This window comes from Euleptes europaea, chromosome 14 (genome assembly GCF_029931775.1).
Source record: "Euleptes europaea isolate rEulEur1 chromosome 14, rEulEur1.hap1, whole genome shotgun sequence".
NCBI classification, from domain to species: Eukaryota; Metazoa; Chordata; class Lepidosauria; order Squamata; family Sphaerodactylidae; genus Euleptes; species Euleptes europaea.
In genome coordinates, this window is record NC_079325.1 from 25,870,590 (window position 1) to 25,895,781 (window position 25,192).

The window sequence follows — 25,192 nt, forward strand, 5'->3', positions numbered from 1 at the left end:
AGGTAAACTTTTGTTTTGCTCTTAGAAGACTGATCTCATGTTCTTAATACCATGACAGCCAAATTAGACATAATTTCAGCCCAATAGATTTCAGAAGCAAAAGGCTAGACCTAAGAATCATTTTTCTTGGAGATCTCATTGCACTAGGCTTGCTTGATTGGAATGCTCTCGTTGAAGTGTCTACTTCCCAGTAACCCCAACTCAAAAGGTACATATGGTCAAATGCTTCGCAATATCTAACTTTTAGGAGGATCTTTAACACTACGTATCTTCCGCATTCTTCAGACATGAGCATCTAAACACTGCAGGCGCCTGTGGGAAAGAGAAGCCTAGGTTGCCAAGGATAGTCTTTTCCCAGTCTTTTCTCCTTAGAAGCAGAAATGCAGATTGAAGATGTCAGATCATAAGAAAAGTACGCAGTGAGCAAAGGGCGGGGATTGCACCCGGGGTGCTGTCAATATACCGTTGGCCAGGTGGCTGTTCCCTCCATCATGAATAATGTCACTTAAAGTCCTTTTCATTCTTTCATAGCAGGCAAAGTACAGTGCGTGGGCCGGGCCTGCTCCCAGCATGGTGACATTGATCCCGCGCAATGGCCGCCAGAAGCCTTCAGTGTGGATGATCTTCTTCAAGCCTTCGAACACACTGTTGTACTGGGCTTTGGGATCGGGCTGCAAACTCTGCATCCGTGTCTGTAACAGAGACAGGAAGGAAGCATAAGGATGAGTGCGCTCGTTAATCAGTCCTGCCTCCCCTTCGGACTGCATCGGGGGGTTGGGAGGGACAGCACCACCTCTCATGAGTAAGGAAAACTGATAGACGAACATAAACAGAGATGGTAATCATTTTATGACAGATATGTTTGAGAAACTGTTTTAAAGTCAGAAGGAATGAATAATTAAGACTGCTATACAGAGAGTTTTAATTGTGTTAAATGTTTAAATCGAGTAAATGGTTATTTTGATGATGGAAGGTCAGATAGTACTTCAGAAGAATATATAGATGGGGGATAATAGGTTTGCTAATGTGTTTTAGCGTGAACATGTAGAATATACAACATGGTATTGAGTATAGACTGGCAGATATAGGAGGTGGGTTGATGGGACATAAAAATGATGTATTTTTCCCCATTACCCTTTTCCCCTGTTTTCCTTTCTGTACCATATAGAACAGGGGTGCGGCCCCCGAGGACATTTTTTGTGGCCCTCGAGAGCTCCGGGAACCCTGCCACGGGAACCCTGCTGCGGAGCTCGGGGGGGGGGGAGTGCACGGAGACTGGGGCCCGGTTGCTTGGTACTCCGTGCGCCGCCGGGTGTGTGTGGGCGGGGGAGGTGGGGTGGCCGGCATGCGCCGGTGTGTGTGTGTGGGGGGGAGGCTTTTCTCTCTTCCTCTTTTTCTGTCACTCTTTCTCCTTTCTCTCCCTCTCTTCCTCCCTCTTTTTCTGTCTTTCTTTGTCTCCCTCCGTCCTTTTTTTTTCTTTCCCTCCGTCCTTTTCTTTCTTTCTCCCCCTCTCTCCATTTCTTTCTCCCTTTCTCTCTCTTTCTCCCTCAAGTTCCTTCTGAAGGCTGAGAGCCAGGGTGATCTAGGGGTTAAAGTGTCAGAGTAAGATCTGAGAGACCAGGGTACAAAATTCCACGTGTGCCATGGAAGCTTGCTGGGGGACCATGGGCCAGTCACTCTCTCAGCCTCACCTACCCTCATGGGATTGTTGTCCTTCTTTTTCTTTCCCTCCATCCTTTTCTTTCTTTCTCCCCCTCTCTCCATTTCTTTCTCCCTTTCTCTCTCTTTCTCCCTCCCTCCCTTTTCCTCTTTCTCTGTTTTACTTCCTCCCTTCCTCCCTTGCCAATCGACTGTGGGCTGCGCCCCCCTGGCGTCTCGTTTTCTGGGGCCCACCGCTGGCTGCCCTCCCACCTGGGAGGGGGGAGTGGGGGCGCCCTGCAGACCTTCTCTGGGTGGCCTCCCCTGGGGTTGCCAACCTCCAGGTGGTGGCTGGAGACCTGGCAACCCTAGCCTCTCCCCCCCCACGGGAGATCTACACCTGGTATGGCCCCCGAAAGATGTTATAAATGTGCGAATGGCCCTTGGCAGGAAAAAGGTTCCCCACCCGATATAGAAAATCAATAATAAAAAAAACCCAAAAAAACTCTCCTGATTGAATTTGGGACATCCTGCAAGCAAAGCACGTGCTCTATCACTACCCTACAGTCCTTCCTCAATATGTAGAGCAAATGTGGTATAGCGGTTAGAGTGCTGGACTAGTACTTGGATGACTCAAGTTCAAATCCCCACTCAGCCATGAAGCTCACCTGATGACCTTGGGCCCATCATGTTTCTCTGCTCTACCTACCAAACCAGATTGTTGTGAGGACAAAACTGGGGAAGAGAACCATGCGTGACTCCAACTCCGTGGAGGAAGGATAGGATAATAAAACAGAGAGACTGCACAAGTATAAAGCTTACACAGAATATACAAAAAACTGATAAAAACAGAGAGTCTGCATGAGTATAAAGCCTTATAACCAAGTACACAAATTCAACATTATGCTCATTTTGCAGACTGTACGCGGTTTTTCCCAAGGGCGTGCAAGGAGTCTGTATCCAGAGGACCTGAAACCTGATCCCAGAAAACTCCACCTCCTTATGCATAAACTACAGTGGTTTTCAAGAGTTTAGATCATTTTAACCTGAGACTAAACTGGCAGGTGGCGGTCCAACTGTGTCCTTCAAGTACTTCACGAGCATGCCAGCAGAGGGCGCTAAAGGTCAGCCAAATTACAGGTATACTCTCTCATGCCAAAACCCACCAGAGTGGTATCTGGACTCAGGGTCAATGAAAGTTATAGGACAAGGGTCGGTCAGGTTGTTAAGACTCCACAGGTCTCAACACCGCTTTATGCTTCAAACGCAATAGAAGCTGCCAAAAAAAAAAAAAAAAAAAGGAGTTATCGTTCTGCATACTAGCGGAGACAAGGCTGATGTCGTTCCCCTATGAGGAAAAGCCAGAGAAGTCAGGGCTTTTTAGTTTAAAGAACTGAACTTCTTTGCAAAATTACTTTACCCTCTCTTAATACTGCATCTCAGGCAGTAGATTCAGGACAGCCAAGATAAATGGCTGTTATGCGGTTTGCATAACTAATTTACAAAACTCACTGCCACAAGATATGATAAAAGCCAGCATGGATCGCTTTTAAAAGGGGATTAGACAACTACATGAAGGGCAGGTCTAGCAACTATTGACAGGAAAGTTTTTAGAAGCTTCAGTTTCTAGGCCTCATGATTATAGTGTGGCATAACCTGTAGGCCTCAGGAATTTAATTCACTCCACCTACTTTATTGGAAATACTTGGCCGGCAAGACTGGATTTGTCTAGTCAACAGGTGTCAACTAGAGCAGTGGTTCCCAACCTGTGGGCCAGGGACCCCTGGGGGGGGCACAGAGTTATTGCAAGGGCTCTGTGAATCCATCCAGCTTGGGCAGGTTTTTGCCTCCCCTTGGGCTTGCTTTCTGTGCCCTCCCAGCTCTGTACCTGTACAGCAGCTGGCTGGACCTCATCCACCAGCTGGCTTGCCACAGCCCAGCTATGTCTCCCGAGAGCCCCAAGCATGCACTGTCCTAGTCAAGGCTGCTGGTCTACTCATGAGAACTGATCCTCATGAGAGGCTTGGGTGGGGCAAATTGACTCCCATCACCCACCCTCTCCCATCTCTGGAAACAGCCTGAAACGTCCATTCCTTGATTGGCAGCATGGAGTAATAAATACTGTTTGGCTGGTGCCTTCCCCGGCCCCTCCAACATCTCTTCCAGCCTGTAAAAGCTCATCATGTAGCCATCAGGGGCCAGGAGCTTCACCAGGACACAGCCCCCTCCCTTCTCAGACACCTGATAAGAGCAAGGAAGGAGGGATTACTCCCAGACAGTTCATGCACCTGAAGTGAGGTCTGACTCAAGACATCTTATGCTAGAATAATTTTTGTTACACATTAAGGTGCCAGTAGACTTATTTATTTTGACGCCTAGATTAGGAATCACTATATTATCAGCTGTGGAAAAGACCTGCAGTTCACCTGAAAGGAATAAATGCCCAGTCAGTTCGAGAAAATATTTATAAAATGATGTATAGATGGCATTTAACACCCAAGAAAATTGCAAGGATTTACAAAACGACGTCCCCTAAATGTTGGAAATGTAATAAGGAAGTTGGTTCTTTTTACCATATGTGGTGGACCTGCGACAAAGCCAAAGATTTTTGGGATATGATTTATAATGAACTAAGACTGATATTACAAAAAAATATGCCCAAAATACCAGAAATGATGCTATTAAGTATGATACCTGACGACCTGTCAATACAAAGAAATTTTTTGATCTATGCTACAACAGCTGCAAGACTGCTTTATGCAGCAAAATGGAAAGGGGTAGATATTCCCGGGATAAAAGACTGGAACTGGTGGAAATGGCAAAACTTACAGCTATTTTAAATCAAAAAGACAATGTTCGATTTATGGGGGAATGGGAGGCTTGGATGAAATATTGTGAATATGAATTAAAACTGGGGAAAATGGAAGAATATCTTTTAATCTGATCTAGATGACATTTTTAACATTAAGAGTTATAACCATTTATATCAATAGAGTATGTTATATGAAAGCTAAATGAATTTCAAATGGGTTTAAGAACAATTAAGATCAGAACATATCACGTTGGGATAAAAATACTTTATTAAGAGGCGGACAGAGGTGATGGGGAAGTCAAAGAAATTTCCCTTGTTTTTTCTTTCTTTTTGTAATGTTTATATGTTCTTGTTTGTTATGGAAAATTTCTATTATAAAAACCAATTAAAAAAAAAATTTTTTTTTTAAAGAAAAGACCTGCAGTTCAATACATGAGCCCAGAGATCTGACAGCGCATTCTGGAAACGAGGTCCCATTTCCTCCTGTGTGTGTGTGTGTAAAGTGCCGTCAAGTCGCAGCCGACTTATGGCGACCCTTGGCGGGGTTTTCATGGCAAGAGGTGGTTTGCCAGTGCCTTCCTCTGCACAGCAACCCTGGCATTCCTTGGTGGTCTCCCATCCAAATACTAACCAGGGCTGACCCTGCTTAGCTTCTGAGATCTGACGAGATCAGGCTAGCCTGGGCCATCCAGGTCAGGGCCATTTCCTCCTAACCATGTGCCATTTCCAAGGCTGTTCAGAAGCCAGCGAACCTCTGAATACCAGTGACAGGAGGCAACATCAGGGTTACTGGACCTTCAAAGGAGGTGAGACAGGATGCTGGACTAGATGGATCGCTAGTGTGATCCAGCAGGGCTCTTATGTTCTTATGGGAACAGCCAGGCTTCCTTTAATCAGCTATCTCATTAAGTAAATCAACAAACATACCTTCTGTAGAATAAGTAATTTCTTACAAATATATATATTTATTTTTGAAATGCATGTAGATGCTGTTGCAATTAATAAAACACAAATTCATTTAAAAGCATTACCAAATTCATAGCAGCTTTTTGTCATTATTTATTCTCTCAATCAATGTTTACTAATAGTGTACAAATACTAACATGAGCAGGTCTGTGAAACGTTTTGATGTTAAAAACTTGGAAAAGCATGGGAACCGCTGAACTAGAGTAATGCAGATTACTATATTTCTGGGCAAACAGGTTCCCAATGTGGGGCTTTGTCGATCCGACTCCTGTTGCCACTTACATCTTCCCCAAAAAGTGCTAGTTCTGGCTTTCTTCAAATTCATTAAATTAGGAAGTATTTCAGAAGAACCCAGACAGGGTTTGTCAGAGAATGGGAAGCTAAGTAGGGTCGACCACGGTCAGTACTTGGATAGAGTCCACCAAGGAAGAATGGGGTTGCCATACGGAGGAAGGCAATGGCAAATCACCTCTGCTCCTCTCTTATCCAGAAGGCCACATGGACGTGGTTGCCATGGGTTGTGACTTGATGGCATATTCTTCTTCAGAAGAGCCCAGAAAGAATAACTTTTGTGTCTCCAGGGAACAAGCATTTGGGAAAAAAACTACTTGCCTTCATCTAGAGATGTAACGGCCTGGGGGATAAAAACACACACAAACAACCTGCCCCCCCCCCTTTCCACCTGAGGATTTCTTTCCATTTTTTCCAGTGGAAAAAAGGGAAATTCTGGAGAGCACTGAAAAAAGAACTCGCATACTGCAGACAAACAGAACATTTCCCCCCAAAAAATTATGTTTGTTTAAATGTTAACAATTTGGGCAACAATATGTGTTTAATGGTAACACCTCATTAAAGAGTCCAGTGTTTTTCAATGTTATAAAGTTAAGCTTAACAGCCAAACATGCTGTCCAAATACACTTTCTTTGGGTTACTTCAGAATTTGCTTTCTACCTACAGTTTATTTTTCCCTACCTCACAAATGGCAAAAATTAAGGATACATGTGCATATGGTACAACAGTTTGCAACAGCCTCAAATATTAGGTATAACTTTTCTTAGAGAAAATGATAACATTTATACTTTTAAATTCCATCAATATGCGAATTAGTACAATTTTATACGTTAACTAATGATGTAGGTGCTGATGATGCATTTCATGTTTCCAATCAGTAAAAGAAGTTTAGGTTTGATAGGAATTTCATAGGTTTCAACTTCCCCCCCCAAACATCTGGTTTTCCCCACAAGGAAAGGTTTCTCCACCTTCCTGTGGTTTCGAAATTTCCAGAAAGTTACATCTCTGCCTCCATCATAGGAGAATGCCTGGCTTGGAAACTCCAAATATTTTTGGACCCTCCAAATATTTTTGTGAGCTCCTGACCCTTCGAACCAGAAATCACCACAGAGTCATATAGAATCCAATCAGATGGCTTTTACTGGTCAAAAAGGCAATACAGTGCATACAGGGAACTATGGCAGCTATGAGAGTCTCACTAGCCGAACGATAATATAAGGCAGTAAATGGCGGGAGATTATACAACATCAGCATACACAGACAGAGTCAACTTTCCCAGGAGCAGTGTTCCCAGGCCTTGGTATGTGTGGTCGGCCTTGAGGCTAGACAGTACAGTACCAACACAGAAACAATACTGAAACCGAGATAGCAGCCTGACATCCTGCTCCCCTTAAGGCCCCCTCCCAGTCGGTAAGGGGGATGGCCTGTCCGGGCAGGCAGTGTGAAAGGCATCGATTAGTTTGGGGGCGGAGACATCTCGTGCGCGAACCCATTCGTCGTAGGCAGGGGGGAAGTGCTTCCACCGAACCAAATACTGTAGGTTTCCATGGTGAACACGGGAGTCAAGGATTTTGGAGACTTCGAAGTGCTCTTCCCCCCCCACCATAATGGGCTGTTCGGGGGGCGGATCGGGATGCCATCGTGGAGAGGCCGTATGGGGCTTCAGGAGGCTAATGTGGAAAACGGGATGCACACGCCTCAGGGTTTTCGGGAGAGCTAATTCCACCGTGACAGGATTTATGACCCGTGTGATCGGGAATGGGCCAATGAATTTAGCATTGAGTTTAAGGCACGGACGGGTGGAACGTAGGTTTTTGGTGGAAAGATAGACCAATTTACCCACTCGCAGTTCGCCCCCGGGGGAACGATGTTTATCAGCTTGTGCTTTGTATTTGCGCTTGGCTCGGTCGAGATTGTTAATGAGCCAAGGCCAAGTGGTACGGAGGGTGTGTGCCCAGGAAGCAATGTCAGGATCTCCCTCCCCCTCCACAGTGCTTGTGGGAGTGACAGGATCAAAATCCTGCCCATACACTGCATAGAATGGGCTAAAACCTGTAGATTGATATACAGCATTATTGTAGGCATATTCTGCAAAAGGTAACATTTCTACCCAGTTATCTTGGTGGTAGTTAACATAACAGCGTAAATAACATTCAAGGACAGCATTTACACGTTCAGTTTGACCATCGGTTTGGGGATGGTATGCAGTAGACAATCCTTGTTCCACCCCCACCAACTTGAGAAATGCTTTCCAAAACTTGGAAACAAAGCCACTGCCGCGGTCACAGATTATTTTGCGCGGAAACGAATGTAATTTGAAGATATGTGTCACGAAGAGGCGGGCCATTTTTTGAGCAGAGGGGATTCCTGCGCATGGAACCAAATGGATTTGCTTGGAAAACAAATCGGTAACAACCCATAATACAGTTTTTCCCCCGCTGAGAGGGAGATCAGTCATAAAGTCCATAGCAATCACTTCCCATGGTCTGTTGGGTGTTTCTAGAGGTTGCAGTAGCCCCGGGGGTTTGCCTTGTGAGCGTTTCATTGTGGCGCAAACAGGGCAGCTGCGAATAAAAGAGTCAACATCGGAACGCATTCCCCCCCACCAAAATTGTCGGCGCAATAAGTGGAGAGTTTTTAGGAATCCAAAGTGTCCAGCTGTTTTTACTCCATGAGCTAAGTGTAAAACGTCTTTTCGAAGTGCCTTGGGTACGTACAATTTAGAGTCTTTGTACCATGAGCCCCCCTGTTCCATTACCCCAGGGGGTAGGGTATGAGTGGAGCGTTCAGAAAGGCAGTGGTCCCGAAGGGTATTTAAAAAGGATTCGGAGATGTGAATCTTGGCGGGACCCCCCCCCCCCCGGCTATAGTAGTTTTAGGAGTAGTTATGGGGGTAGAGCTTACGTGCGGTGGTGCGCAGGTTGTAGGCGGTAGGGCAGCCGGTGGGGTTGGAGGATCGGGATCGTCGGTTCGTTGCTGTTGCGAGGGCAGTTGGGTAGCCGCTCGGGTTGGAGGTGCTGGAGAACTGGATCTGGGATGCTGTTGCTGAGATCGAGTTTGCACGGCCAGTACAGGAAGGGCTCCCCTTTGCGTAGGGGTGAACAGAGAGTCAGTCGGTCTCTCGAGTTTTACCGGGTATTGTGGCAACCGGGAGAGGGCATCTGCGAGAACGTTTTGCTTCCCAGGAACATGCTTTAGGACGAAACGAAACTGAGCGAAGAATTCAGCCCAACGTTGTTGTTTCGCTGATAGTTTGTGGGACCCTGTGAGGGCAGCTAGATTCTTGTGATCGGTCCAAACCTCGAAGGGGATATTGGACCCCTCTAAGAATTGCCTCCAGAGAGTTAGGGCATGGTGAACGGCCGCTGCCTCTTTTTCCCAAATGGGCCAGTTCAATTGTGCGTGCGCAAATTTCCTCGAAAAGTAAGCGCAGGGGTGAAGGAGGCCATCCGAACCTTTCTGGAGAAGGGCCCCTCCCATAGCTACATCGGAGGCATCGACTTGCACAACAAACATTTGGTTTGGGTCCGGGTGCTGTAATACGGGTTCGGATGTGAAGAGGCGTTTGAGAGCCACAAACGCAGCTTGGCATTGATCAGTCCACAGGATTTTTGCGGAAGGTAAGGTAGCTGTGTTTGCTTTCCCTTTGGTTTTTAGTAGATCAGTAATGGGTAGGGCCACTTGGGCGAAGTTAGGAATGAACCCTCGATAAAAGTTTGCAAACCCCAAAAACTGTTGTACTTGCTTGCGGTTGGTGGGGGGAGTCCAATCGAGAACGGCTTGGACTTTGACAGGGTCCATGCGAAGACCTTGGTGTGAGATTATGTATCCTAAAAATGTGAGCTGGCTTTGATGAAACTCGCATTTAGCCAGTTTGGCAAAGAGTTGGTGGTTGCGCAGGCGCTGCAGAACTTCTCGGACTAGAGTTACATGCTCTTCCATGGTTTTTGAATAAATAAGAATGTCGTCTAAATAAACCACCACCCCGCGATATAGCAAGTCATGAAGGATTTCGTTGATGAGTTGCATAAAGACCCCCGGGGCCCCTTTTAATCCGAACGGCATCACGAGGAATTCATACATACCGAAACAGCTAGAGAAGGCAGTGAGGTGCTCATCTCCTTCGCGGATGCGGACTCGGTAGTAGGCTTCCACCAAGTCTAGTTTGGAGAATATCCGGCCCTCCTGTAACTGTCCCAAAATATCAGAAATTAATGGGATAGGATAGGCGTTGGTTTGGGTAACCGCATTGAGTTTTCGGAAGTCAATGCATAAACGAAGGTCGCCCTCCTTTTTTCGGACAAAAAACGCGGGGGCCGAGTTCGGGGCATTCGATGGGCGAATGAACCCTCTGGCGAGGTTTTTGTCAAGGAAGTCCCGGAGAACAGTGCGCTCGGAAGCGCTCATAGGGTAAATTTTGCTTTTGGTTAATGTGCAGTCTTTGACCACCTCAATTGTACAGTCCGAGGCTCGGTGGGGGGGTAAGGTGTCACATTCTTTAAGGTCGAAGACATCCACGAAGTCTCGATAGACGTTAGGTAGGACTGGAAGCGCTGGGACATCGGAGGCCAATGCTGGGACGGGTGGATATAACAGCGCAAAGTTCTGCCGGTGCTGATCGCACATAGGACTGGCGAAGGAGATAGTGTTTGTTTCCCAGTTAATGCTGGGACTGTGTCCTTTAATCCAGTTAATACCCAAGACCACTTCAAAACGGATAGGGGCTATAGTGAAGTCTATTTGCTCCCAGTGGGAGCCAATTCCCATTGCCACCCCTATGGTGCGGTGATCAACTGGACCCCCCTGGAAATGGCTTCCGTCCATTTGGGCAAATTGGACAGGGGCGGGTAAAGCCTCAGAGTCGGCTCTGAGTGCAGCAAAAGTGGCTTCGCTTATGAGAGTGCGACAGCAACCGGAGTCAATTAGTGCTTTGACGGGTAGTTGTGGGCCACCGTTAAGATGTTGTAAAACTGCATCCACGTAGACGGTGGAGTCCACTTCTTTGATTTTGGTAGGAGCATTCGGTTTGATAGGAGGATTCTGAGAGGTCTGTGGAGACGCTCCATTCACCACAGACCGGAGCCGTTTTTTGACAAGTCGAGGGGAGATTCCAGGTTTAAGGCTGGAGAATTCCAAGGATTTTCCTCATCCGAAGAGGGAAAGTTGTCCCCCAATGGGGCACTTGTAATCCGAGACCCGGCGGGGTCGTTGGTAGTAGGCAGGGAGGCTGGGTCCCCGGCATGGAGTGCAGAGGGTGTGGGTCTTCCTGGAGCTGCGCTGCGGGTGGCCGCGGTGCCTCTGCGTGGTGGACGACCTCTGGCGCGGGTTGTCGTGCTGGGACGAAATAATTCATGGCGGTGCGGGCAAACAGCTGCAAAGTGGCCCATTTCTCCGCAAGTAAGACAGGCACCCCTCTGAAATCGGGCTTCACGTTCCTGGGGCGGACGTGGAGGATTTCGTGGGACGGGCGGTGGTGCCTTGGGTTGAGGTTTTTGGGTGCCTTTTTCCTTGTGCTTTTGACGGACGAGAGAAATAAAGCGTCGGCGGCTTTCCACTTCCTCGGCCAATAGGATCCAGTCTTCGAGGGTATCGGGATCGCCCCGCATATAAGACCAGTTCAGAACGTCAGGATGCAAGGCTTCCCTGAAATGATGGATCAGGGTGGTCTCGGGCCAACCCACAATTTTACTTGCCAGTCGTTGAAATTCATCAGCAAATTCTCGAACTGTAGCAGAGCCTTGTTTTAATTGTAAGAGTTCCGTTTTGGCTCTTTCCCCCAGGAAGGGGTCCTCAAACCTCCTTCTCAGGGCAGTCATGAAGTTGTTGAGGGAACGAATAGCACGAGAGCGGGTGTCAAACTGGAGGACCATCCAGTCAGCCGCTTTACCTGTCAGAAGGGAAGCTACGTAACGCACCCGGCTATCTTCCGTGGGGAAAAGTTGTCCTTGTTCTCGCATATAACTGTCCACTTGATGCAAGAAACAAGGCAAAGTCTCGAGAGATCCGTCGTACGTAGTCCTCAATTTGAGTTGCTTCCAAGGGCCGGGCGCAGGTTGGCCCGGTTGCACGGGTGGTCCGGGCGGAGGAACAACAGGAGCTCCAGGAGGCAAGGGTGGAGCAGGCACATTAGCAGGTGGTTGGGGTGGCTGTATGGGTACCCCCTGACCCGGTATCGGAACGGGCTGTGTCTGGGCTATCAGGGTTTGTTGTAATTGCCTGTTCTCCTGAAGCATACGTTCCATTAGTTCCTGGAGTTGATCAACACGGTCGGAGAGCTCCCGATTCTGGGCTCGTAAGAGGTGAACCTCCTCACTTGGGCCACCAGTAAGATGAGGTTTACTGGTCCGGAAGCTTGTGGCCCATTGAGAGCTATCCCCATATAGATCCTCGTCTTCAGACTCTCCTGAGTCTCGACGTCGGTCAGCCAAACGGCGTGCGCGTTGGGTTGCGCGCGACGGGACAAACGCCGGGGAAAAAGACAGACCTGATAGCCCTTGTACATTGTCCTTGGGGCGCGTGTCCATGTTCGCCCGATCCCTAACTCTTGCTGCAGCCGCCCTGGCTGCTTCAGCAGCTTCTCTCTCTCTTGCGACCTTAGCCGCTTCGGCGGCTTTCTGATCCGCAAGAACTTTGGCGTTCTCAAGTCTTAGGGCAGCCTCTGCCGTAATGCGCGGCAAAAGTTCTGTCTCCAGGAGTGAGAGTATGGGGTCGGGTTCCCCGCCCAGCAGAGGTTGTATTCGAACCGCCAGTGCGGGTGCCTCGGCTCCAAAAGTCGAGGTCAAAACTTGAGCCAAGGTGGCTACCGGGGTGTCCTTTGTACATTCCACAAGGAGAAGAGCGGTGCTAATAGCGACTCGCTTGGCCTCAGCCTGACAACTGGCCGCATCCGGGATCAGGGAAAAACCCTCCGGCGGGGCTCCCGCCATGGTAGAACTAGAGGAAAGAGTCTCTCGAGAAATAAGATTATCCAAAAGTCCAGTTAGTATTTGTAAATCCTCAGTTGCCAACCGGGCATCGTCCAGTAATTGATCCAAGTCTTGAAGATCTAAACGAGTATCAGTATCCTCCGACGTCAACATCCAGAGAGTCCCTTTAAGAGATTGCCACTGTTCCTGTACCAGTCCCCTCAAGCGGCAAACCTCTAGGGTAGTCCTGAAGAGTTCAGCGACTATGTCCTGTAACAGGGTGGGATCCTTCCGAGAGGAATCCAGGATAATAGGTCACTCGGAGAGCTTCTCGGCTCCCATCCAAGCGGCAGGCGAACCCTCCTGGGCTCCAGCCTGACTAGTAGTACAATGAAGAAGGAGATTGATAGCTGCCATAATGTGAGCTCCTGACCCTTCGAACCAGAAATCACCACAGAGTCATATAGAATCCAATCAGATGGCTTTTACTGGTCAAAAAGGCAATACAGTGCATACAGGGAACTATGGCAGCTATGAGAGTCTCACTAGCCGAACGATAATATAAGGCAGTAAATGGCGGGAGATTATACAACATCAGCATACACAGACAGAGTCAACTTTCCCAGGAGCAGTGTTCCCAGGCCTTGGTATGTGTGGTCGGCCTTGAGGCTAGACAGTACAGTACCAACACAGAAACAATACTGAAACCGAGATAGCAGCCTGACACCTATGTCTTGTGATTGGACCCAGCTTCCACGACAGGCAGCCATTTTGTGACTGGTACCCCACTCCCCAATGGTACACTGGTATGCAGTAGTATGCAGTTTAGAAAGTTTAGAAAATTTCCCGACTTGGTTATTCCAGGGTTTCTGTACCAAAGAAGAGTCGACGTTTTCCTCAGGCCACAAGGTACAGCCCAAAAGATGGAATGTCTCAGGCGGCCAATGCTCTCAAGTAGAAAAGTTACTCCTCATCCTCAAGTCTCCGCTTTCTGCTTTGATCGTTCAACGAAGTTGCCTTAGAGCAGATGCTTCACGGTTCCTCAGGACTGTCTTCCTTGGTTCAGGTGTAGGCTGTTTAACCGGCCATGAAATCCAGCCATGAAGCTAGCAAGTCTCCTCAAGCCTGGCAAAGCCTCCTTGTGCCTCTCCTTTGAGGAGCTGCATTCCGATTCAGAGTGCAAAACCACTCCGGAGTCGGGCAACTGGCCGCGCAGGCTCACGGCCCTGCCAAAGCGACGGGGGCTCCTCCCTGCGCCCGCACAATCTTTACCTAAGCGGAACAGCAAGGTTTAAATCCAGGGTTTCTTACCAACCCAAGTACGGTAAATCCCTCTTCGACATAACCGCCTATTTAAAAAAAGATGAAAAGCATGCAAATATAATCCCAGATGATCACCTTGTTTGCTGAAAAGCCCCAGAAAATCTAACAGAGGAATTACAGCGGATAAACACCAATTTGCCAGCTTCCAAATCTTGTGTTTAGTGAGACCAGCCAAACACAAGCAATCATCCTCAGCACAATTAGGATTGTTTGCTTTAAAGCATGATTTTTACAGAAATCAAGAAGCTATGTCGATCAGCATGTAGTGTTTGAGCTTTAGAAGGCTGACTTCTGAAAATCTTTATTCTACTAGTCAGCCAGTCAGCCACCGTCATGGTTATAAGATTCCAGGGGACGGGGGTGGGGGGAGAGAGAATCACAACAATTTTAAGTTTTTTAAAACTTTTTAAAAAGAATTTTAAGTTTCTAGTCCTCATGGAAACAGTATACAAGGGGACAACAGCAAAAAGAAACAACATTCTAGCTGGGGAAAATGCATTTTTATTTGGAGTTTTTCCATATAAGAAACATTTAGACAGGGTTTATTTCAAAATAATTTATGCAACAAGAATATTGCCAAGTCATACAAAATATCCTGACGTCAATCACCATTACCTAAATTTAAAACATTGATTACACTAACTTTTCAGGCACCTGATGATTACAAATGACTAGCAACAGTATCCGCCCCCCACCCCATGGACCTCTGAAGTAGGTTTAAAATATTAGGCCTTTCGTTAACCACAGAATAACAACATTGGCTGCTTTTAAATACATATAGACAGAGTCAAAGGATCAAGCCAAATGAGACTCTGGGATCGAATTGTCCCAACATCCTTTTTTTAAGGACAATTACAGCTGTGTGGGGAGGGGGTTGAAAACTCCTGCATCCCTGTGAGGTAGGTTGGGGAGAGAGATTGTGACTAGCCCAAGATAACTGAGGCTGCAATCCTAAGAACAGTTGCCTAGGAAAAGGCCCCATGGAATAAAGGGAGCCTTACTTCTGAATAGACTTACTCAGGACTGCTCCCCACCCAAGTGATCTTCACAGTAGGGGAGGGAACATTTGAAGCCAGATCTCCTTGATCCAAATCCAGCACTCCAACCCCTACACCCACACAGGATTTTTATGCCTACAATTGTGAGAACTGTGAATATTTTAAAATTATTATTATTATAATTGCCTTGCCTTTTCACTGGAAAAGACAGTCATGCTAGGAAAAGTTGAGGGCAGCAGGAAAAGAGGAAGACCCAACAAGAGATGGATTGACTCAATAAAGGAAGCCACAGCCTTCAGCTTGCAAGATCTGAGCAAGGCTGTCAAAGATAGGACATTTTGGAGAACTTTCATTCATAGGGTCGCCATGAGTCGGAAGCGACTTGACGGCACTTAACACACACACATACCCTGCCTTTCTCCCTGATCAGGACCCAAAGTGGTTTTACACATCATTTGCCCCTCCACCATGTAATCCTCAACCACCACCTTGATAGCATAGGTTAGGTAGGCTGAGAGATTCTGACAGAGCCCAAGGTCACAAAGCGACCTTCAGTGGCAGAGCGGGGATTCAAACCCAGTTGTCCCAGACCCTAGTCTGACAGTAACCACTACGCCACACCAAAACCTCCTTGACATACGGTAACTGGTATGGGCCAACGGAGATCTATCCGTTGCCCGCCTATGCTGTGAGAAGCTTGTGCTATACTACTTCATGGGAAGAGGGGCCGTGGCTCAGCGGCAGAGCAACCGCTTGGCATGCAGAAGGTCCCAGGTTCAATCCCTGGCATCTCCAGTTAAAAGGGACTAGGCAAGTAGGTGATGTGAAAGACCCCTGCCTGAGACCCTGGAGAGCCGCTGCCGGTCTGAGTAGACAATACTGACTTTGATGGACCAAGAGTTTGATTCAGTATAAGGCAGCTTCATTGTCCAAGAGCCTGCTGGGCTCAGTGGTACAGGACACATTTTGCATACAGAAGTTCACAGGAACTATCCTGGTTCTTGGATAGCAGATGCTAGGGAAGGCCTTTCCCTGCCCGAGACCCTGATTCGTACGGCGGAAGTCCAAGGTTTGATCCTCTATCTCCAGAATAAACTCCTGAGAATAAACGACTGAAATAGAACCAAACTACTGAGTTAGATGGGACAATGCTCTGACAGTATAAGGCAGCTTCATATGGAAGAGGGGACTGTTTCTTCAGATAAGGGTCTGAGTAGCAAAGGTCAGGGTAGCGAAGCTCACCTAATTATCATAGCGAGACAGATGCAAAGTGTGTTTTTAAAACTGAGAACGCGGCTGCAGCAGATTCCTTTAACTCTCCCTCCCAACCCACATACTAGAAATGGAGACAGCTCATCGGACAAGTCATGTGACAAAGAAGGCTCAATTACCAAGGATAGCCAGTCACAGGGATGAAGGGAAACACGTGACGGCTGAGAAGTGTAATGCAATCGGCAAGTTTCTGAAATACTTCAGCGCCCCACCCAGTTTAGTCATAAGCAGGTTTACAGAAAATGCAGACTTTGTTGGGGGGGGGGGAGAAAGAAAGGTATATTAAACAGCACACGGTGCAGAGAACCTGTACTCTTTTGCATCAGCTTCACACATAAGAGCAGCCCCGCTGGATCAGACCAGTGATCCATCTAATTCAGTATCCTGTTTCACAGTGGCCAGCCAGTGTCCTGCACAGAGGCCAAGGCCTCCCCCTGATGTTACATCCTAGCACTGGAATTCAGAGGTATGCTGCCCCAAGATATGGAGGTTTCCCTTTAGTCACCATGGCTGGTCGCGGTAATGGACCTATCCTTCATGGATCTATCTAATCTCCTTTTAAAGCCGTCTATGCTAGTGGCCATCACTACACCCGCTGGCAGGAAGTGCCACAATAAACTTATTCAAGTCAAGAAATACTTCCCCCTTTCGCCCAGTCCTGAATCTATTGCCGATCACCTTTATTGGGTTCTCCAGTTCTAGAATTATAGAAAAGGGAGAAAGGGTTTTACCCACTATCTCTACCCCACACATAGTTTTAGAAGCCTCTATCATGTCACCCACTTAGTTGTCATTTTTTCTAAACTGAAAAGCTCCAGTCCCTTTTATCACAACACAAGTACAACAGCCTTGCTAAATCCGGCCAGAATCTATTGTGCTCAGCAATCTGTTTCCAACACAGTGGTCAGCTGGATGACCACAAGGTAGATATGAAGGGTACTGAGTTTTCTTGGGCAACTTTTTTTTTTTTAGTTCTGACAATTCACACAAACCATCAGACTCCTACATTAACAGGAGCAAGCACTGTGCATAAAACACATACGGTATACACATGCAACTGCTGTGAAAGGGAACAAGATGTGCATCTAAGAACATTGGCAAGCGTGCTGCCCAGCCTCCACAGTCTGCACACACCCATGTCATTAACCAGCAATGCACCTCCACCTATCCTTGGCCTGTCCATACTAGCCCACGTCACACACCAGTGATTGCAGGATCTCCCCATATAGTCAAGCGCAGAGAGTGTCAGGCTAAGAGTATGGACAGAAGATGCCTTGGAGAGAAGAAAAAGCACGCACACAGTCCACTGCGACCCAAACTTCCAATAAAACACATTCACATCAACCCCAGAATGTAGCATGCTACTGTCCAGACACATCTTATTTGCCAGCTGCATGGGCCACTTGGGAATCTGACGCCTTTGCCGAGGTAGCTTTTATATTATTCAAGCGAGTTTGTGCATTACACATCAGATTCATTGGGAAAAGTTCAAAAACACAGGACATTTCATACTGCCACCCATCCCCCCACACGCACTCACATTCTCTCTCTCTCTCTCACACACACACACACAGAGAACTGGGCTGCCTTTGTGAAATCCAGACAAGTTATTTAACTGTAACCAAACACTTTTAAATCTATCTGCATAAAAGTAAACAAACCACATTGCATAAGCAAATTATCTATCCCTTAAGTTACCCATGAAAGCTGGCTCCTGCTTGCCCGCTGTAAGGATATGACTCAAAGTCAATTTGAGTGTCAGACACTAAGCCCAACCTACCATTTGTGCCATTTTAATAGTGAACTATCCTGGTTCTTGGATGGCAGATGCTAGGGAAGGCCTTTCTCTAAAATGGAAGGCCATTTTAATAGTGAATTGGGTGAGCTTTGGCCTTTAAAAGACTGGCTGTATTCAGATAACTGAACAAGCCTCAGAAGGTGCACTCTCTCTTGTTCTCACAAATTAAAGCTGTCCTGTGATAAATAAATCAGTGCTTTTAACAAGCTGTTTTACAAACGAATCCTCTTTTGTAGGCAATAAACGTTCTGTAGTTGGCTAACACATGTGATTTGGACTCAGCCAAAAATCATGGTTAGTTCTATACCAGGAAGCCTAGCCTACGGGAGGAAGAGGCACATGAGCGACCCAAAGATTTCCAGGCTCATTCTCCAACTATGGTTTGTTTGCTGCATCTTAATTTTAAAATGTCTGGCTCCTGCCAGAGAATCTCCACTGGAAACTATATAAACTTTAATATCCGAAGACTGAAGAGTTAAATCTGAAGCCTAGCCTACAAGACAGAACCATACAAACGTACAGGTTCTTGGTTCTACACCCAGGCTGCTCTTGACCTGTGTTCTGGGGCAAGGGCCCTGGCTTAGTGACAGGGGATATGCTTTGCTTCATGGCAGCCCCAGGCTCAATCCCTGGCATTTCTAGTTAAAGAACTAGCCATGATGCATACCTATTCTCTCCAGGATCAGAGGAGCATGCCTATTACATTAGGTGCTTTGGAAGACAGACGGGATAATGCTGGTGCAGTCGTCTCGTTTGTGAGCTTCCTAGAGGCACCTGGTTGGCCACTGTGTGAACAGACTGCTGAACTTGATGGGCCTTGGTCTGATCCAGCATAGCCTTTTTTAATTAATAAAATTTATTACAGCATTAAAAAGAAACAATACAATCCAAACATCAACCAAAACATATAGGAATATAAAACACATAAAACATATAAATATTTTGAACAAGCAATTGCTTTATGATCCACCTCCATCTGATTCTAGACTTTTAAATATATTTTCCATTCTGGACCAGCATGGCCTTTTCTTATGTTGACTGTGGGGTGCTTGAGACCTTGCAGGACACAGTATGAATAAGACTGCACTAGATGGACTAAAGGTTTGACTCCGCATAACGAAGGTTCATATCAGCAAGAATTCCATGAACAATGTATAAAAGCAAAATAGGGTGGGGGCCCTATTGCAGTGGAAAGGCAGCATATTTTCAGTAAGGAAGTTTCCCAGAAATGTGGCCTGACTGTTTAAGCAGAGACCACAAAGCTCCTTCTGTAAGGAGATGAGTATGTGGGTCTCTGTATTTGGGGTGTCACAGCACATAAATCTTCCTGCACATGTTGATGCATGGGCTCAGTTTTGAACAAATGAGAAGAGAGAAGCACAACTGACTTCCAGCTCATGTTCACTTGCTCGGAATGGATGGAGAAGAGAGTTAGCACCACACAGGAGAGTATCAGACCAGGATTTGGAAGGCGGATGTTTGAATCCTCTCTGCCATGGAAGCTCACTGGGTGACTTTGGGCCAGTCACTCTCTCACAGCCTAGTCTACCTCACAGGGTGGTTGTTGATTACGACAGGTAACAGTCTTAGTCTGTCTGTAGCAGTAGAAAAGAGCAAGAGTCCAGTAGCACCTTAAAGACTAACAAAATTTCTGGCTTTTGTGAGTCACAGCTCACTTCTTCAGAACTGTGATGTGGTTGTTGTGAGGATAAAATGGAGTAGGGCAGAATGGATGCTGTAAGATGCTTTGAGTCACCGAGGGAGAAAAGCACTGTATAAGAATACACAGAGTAAATAGCCATACTTCAAGTAGTCTTGTCTTGGCAACCCACTCAAGATGTTTTCCTTGGCAACACCAGTATCATGACTTTAATATTTAGATTGATAGCTGTTTCTCCCTAAGGTGGGGGGAGACTCACCATGAACATCTTTCCCTTGTTTCCAACAAAATACAGCAGTGATAACCAACACATGGATCCCTGCCTTTAGCACTGTGGTACACTTATTCCAACACCCACTACTAGCAGCTGAGAGCTTCTGCATCTTTAACACCAGCATGGCAAGGAGCTGTTCAGCCGGTATTATTGCTTCCATCACCGCAGCGTCTTCCAGGGAAGAATTTTGTGTGCCAAATTTCACTTTGTAGCCAACTATTGAAAGAAACAATGGCCAGGAAAAGCTCCAGGCTGGCTGTATATTCTTAGTATTTAAGCCCTCCACTGGGCTGTCACCCAAAAACGTGATGCAGTCTCCTAAAACTCTCCTGGCACCAAAAAGTATGAAAGATGGCTCCAGGTCCAGAGCTATCAACTCCCAAGGCTGCAAAAGCCTCTCTGCAGACACTCAGATTTTAAAAGCTTGCACATAACTTGGCAGAAATGAACTACCCCAAAGTATATTTCCAGATCAAGGAGAAGACACAGCAATTCAGTACAAAGAAAGAACCCTCATCTAGTTTTACAAATTAGGATAAACCACAGATGCAGCAAGCAACTGGCTACAAAAATTCCACTCAGCATATCTAGTCAGAGCAATGAGGATTCCTGATTAGCTAGCCCAGTGGAGATGGAGCAAGTCCCTGGTTCGAATCTCACCTCTGCCATATACTCACTAGGTAACTTGAGGCAAGCCATTCTCCCCCAGCATCAGTGTTCCCCGTACAACATGGGGCTAGCACTGGCCTCCTTTATAAGGCTGTTGTCAGGATGATGACTATAAATGTACGCGGAGCACTTTGTATAGACTTCTATGAAAATATTATTAGGGAAGCAGGATTATAATGACTCAAGTTGCAATTCTAGATTGTGGCAACCTGCAAATTGCAATCGGGCCCAGTTTATTAACTAACCAAACTTTGTGGTTGCAACAGACTACCCCTGTCAGGGAGGGTTCCATAATAGGCGCTGGAAGTTTTGCAACATGCACCAGCAGTGGCACACTGATGGTGCTGCTGCTATCTTCTGCAAGCTTCCAACAAAAAGGGAAATTTTGCGCTGCATACAAGCATCAGGGCAGAAGCTTTCACCAAAAGCAAAGGTGGCGGTGAAAGGGGACACCTCTGGCTGATGCACAGATTTCTAGGACCCTACTCAACACTACTCCCTGGGAAATGAATTCCACTCAAGTGAATATCTTCTTAGGATGCTTTAAGACATCACAATAAACCAATTTTATCAAACTCTGATATCTGCATGTGGGCAGAGCAACAAACTAAGGTGTATCGGTTGGTAACAAACAGGATTCAAACCAAGGTTTGTTAGACACTGACTGTACTAACTTGCAACATTTCAATCCATAAAACCTTACGGAAACAATACTAAATACGTCTACTGAGAAGCAAGTCTCATTTTATTCAATGGGTCATTCCCAGGAAAGTGATTTTAGGACTGCAGCCATATTTGTTGAGCAGCATGGTGCCTCCTCATCACAGGGATGGTAGTACAGGGAAGATGCCCTCCCTACCAGGAGGCAGAGAAGTGACACAAAGAAGACAGGTCTGGGTTTATGGGCAACCCAGGATTTATTACTCACACACGGCAGACTAGCCAAGAGTTTGTAGCACAAACCTAAAGCTCCTGCAGTGTCTGCATGCAAAAATGTGTTTTCTTCCCACACTTAACTGATGTAGCCAATGGACATTCTGAAATTGCAAGTTCTTCCTACCTCTATGTCCTAGCAAAACTTACAGCCCACAGCTGGTCAGAAGAAATCCACCAGCATCTGGAGAAAGACTATTAACAAAGAGTCCAAATAGAGAGGCACATGGCAGGCAGTGGAGCTTGGTACCAAAACCAGAAGTATTTCTCTCCAGAAAGGTGGAGAGAACAAAGCATCTTTCAAAGACTGGAGTAATGGCTAAAAGAGGGGAGGGACAGCAATCCAACGCATTCACAGCAAGAGAGCATTCTTCCAGAAAATTAACATTTAATGCACTTTTATAAAGACACTGCCATGTAATCATGCACAGCTAAGACAGAAAAGTCTTATGCAGACAGGGGAAACCCCAGGGTACCCGAAACATTCCTTGGGAAACTGTTAATTCAAGGTGGGTCACCTGATCACAAGGAAGCATGTGAAAGGGAGAGCACCTGCAGCATCGCAGCCACACCTCACTGGAAGTATGAACCCAGGTACCCTCTCAGGTCTGCTCAATTACCTTCGTGACTATCCCTTGCTTGCAGCTAGTCCAGATTGGTTTGAGAGGAAAAGGTGCCTTTTGATGGTTCCACCATCACTCTGGAATGGCCTTCTAAAGAACAAGTCAAGCTGTTCCCCTATTAGGCTTTCTAAGGGCCTGTAAGAATCTTACTCCAGAGGACATTCTGCTAAAAGGAAACTGCTGCAATAGTTGTGGAAATTGTCAGAATGTGTATGATTACTGACACAGCCACTGATTTTTATTGTAAATTGGAAGCCAAGTTTTATAAAACAGATACTCATAGGATAGGAAATACCAAACAAGGCTGAAACATAAGGGGGGAAGAAGAAGATGGGGACTTTTTGCTGAGACCTTTGAGAAAAGTGCCCTAGCAATTTTTAAAAGAACACGTTTGAGCCTTCAGCAGGAGGTCAGATCAATGCAGGAACCCCAACATATTCATTCTGACCACTTCTGAAGCACTGGCTCACTGTCCACTGAAGCCTCATTCCCACGAGGATCACCTACAAAAGCAAAGCAAACTCCAGAAGAGAAAGGATATCCAGCTCCACTGCAGAACATCCAGGTTGATCAGCTCTGAATTCTTGAAGGCTGCTAAGTGTGGCAGACAAAACCAATCCTCTGTGCTTGAGGCCCTTGAGTTGGCTCCACATCTGAAGAGCAGGCACAAGACTAACATATACTTAACAAGATGCAGTATGATGCTTCATGTTTACGAGAGACAGACAGAGACCAAAGACACAGTCTTATTAATGAGAAAAACAGGCCGCTTCCCACTACCGAAGAGTCTGTGAAGTACTGCAAAGGCTGCATTCAGAACTGCTGCTGCTTTGAAAGAAAATGGAAAAGGGTCCTTGGGAACTTCCACCTGAGGTCTGGAGCAGTGCACCTTGCATCCCGACATTTCCCTCACAAGCAACCAAGGCACTTTGGGTGGGCGGTTGTGAGAGGCCAATGCAAAAGATTGGGCAACACATTCACTCCCTTTGCGTTTGGCACTCTTAGTCTTCGAACCACAGAAAGAAAGTTAGGCAGAGGCTCGAGGGAAGAAGCCAGCCGGGAGGAGCGTCTGGGCAAACAAACAAGGTTTCCCTTCAGTTATGCAAGCTGGTGCAACCCTGTTTAGGAAGCAGCGTCATTTGGTGATTTCATTACTGAAAGAAAACTGAAAGTGCCCTGTTCCAGAAATGTGTGAATGATCCCCTCTCTTGCCGTCGACTCCTCTGCTGGAATTTCAGAGTCATGCTCAGAGCCTTTCTTACTCATATTATTTTGTAAAATGCGAAATTCAAGAGTTCTGGGCTCTACTCAGAAATAACAAACTGGATTTTCTTTGGGCCTGCCACGGACCTGGTTTGAGCTTGCACACTACATCTTCTCACCTTACGTAGCTCTACAAGGTTAGAGATAGAGGTCTTCAACTATCTCCGATTTGTTGCGATGCCCAGATGCGGGAGTCTGAACCCCAATCACTGGGAAAGCAACTAACTGCTGTTTGTTCAGGGCACCCATCCTTGGGACAATCCCCAGTTAGCTGACAACTTCTGTCTCCAATTGCAAAGTGCCACCTGAGGGGAGGGGCTGAGTGAGCCCGACCACCTGGGTTTGTGCCATTCACAAAATACCCCAGCTTGCTCTTGATGTATTGAACTGAGCCAGAGTTTTACTGCAGCCAAAATAACAAAATTCTTGTGGAATAAGCTTTTGTAAGCCAGAACCCACTTTGTCAGACAGGACAGATGCCAACCTCCAGCTGGCAGAGAACACATCACACGTCTACAGGGAAGGCTCTGGATTCAGTATCATCAGCTGCAGTAAAGCAGGGGGATGTTTCTGCTGTGCTACAGGTGGTTCTTTTCTTCAAGAAATATACCTATAATAGCTAGCCCCCCTCATATAAGCGCTACCAGTAACCCCTACAGCAGTTTCGCTGGCAGTAGCTCTGTTTGGAGCAAGTTAAAGTTATTTCACATGCTAAGATTGTTTTCATGCTGGTTATTCCTATATACATATTGCCCAGTCTTTCTCAGTGCAGATCTATAGCTAAAATATAGATGTAGTTATGGGACGTATACATTTCTTACTTCATTTTTAAAGTTATGTTGGTTGTCAATCTGCTGAGATAATGTTATATTGAACATCAGAACTAAATTTAAACTAAATTTAAAAACAGTTTTAAGTTACTTACCCTTAAGATGGTATAGAAAACCAAAGCGTATTTTGGCATGTTTTTGAATTATTCCTACGCACCAATAATTAATTAAATTCATTACTGTTATTTTATTTGCCATTTCTTGGAGAGCGTAATATAACCTACATGTAACTGGTTTTCCGGATAGCCCAGGCTAGCCAGATCTTGTCAGACTTTGGAAGCAAAGCATAGCCTGCCCTGGTTAGTACCTGAATGGGATGGGAGATTAACCAGAAAGTCCAGGGTTACTACATAGGGGCAAAAAGAGGCAAACCATCCACACTCATCTTTTGCCTTGAAAACCCTATGGGGTCACCGTCAGTCGGATGTGACTTGGAGGCACTTTCCGCTACCAACTGTTTTTTATGTATTCTTTAGATCAGTCCTCTGATCCCTGAAAATACAGTAGGAACCACACACTGGAATATTTTGGCTTCTGCATCCATTAAGATGCTCAGGTGTTTCTCTCCTGCTCTGGTGCTGTCTGTGACGATGCATTTGCTTTTCATAAAAGGTTATGGTAGAGTAAATTTGTTAAGTCATTAAGGTGTTACAATACTTGGTTGTTCTGTAGTATGCTGGGTACACCAATCACATTATGTAAGCCATGATTCAAATTCTCAATCTCTTTCCCTCCCCTTAGGAAAAAAAATTAGGAAAACAGCTGCAACATACTCAGAGGGTATTAACCATTACACTGACTGTACTTTAGCCTCACCAGAGCTCAATTCACAGGGCTGAGCAGCCATGGAAATCCAGTCCAAGAGGCTAACCTATCCATTCACCCATCCATGCCTTCCTGGCACCCAATAGAGCAATGTGATTTGGACTAGAATATG

The 25,192-nt window shown here is 46.3% G+C and overlaps 1 protein-coding gene across 2 annotated transcripts in view; it reads right to left on the reverse strand.

Annotated features, from left to right (window-relative positions):
* Positions 1 to 25,192, reverse strand: part of SLC25A37 (solute carrier family 25 member 37) — a 42,366-nt gene that overhangs the window by 5,423 nt on the left and 11,751 nt on the right. Inside the window, exon 2 of one of the 2 annotated variants that reach the window (XM_056860541.1) lies at positions 464 to 692. In XM_056860541.1, coding sequence (XP_056716519.1) covers positions 464 to 692 — 229 coding nt within the window. Of the gene's footprint in view, positions 1 to 241; positions 391 to 463; positions 693 to 25,192 lie in introns of those variants that run through there. The other variant, XM_056860542.1, reaches the window with a different exon arrangement.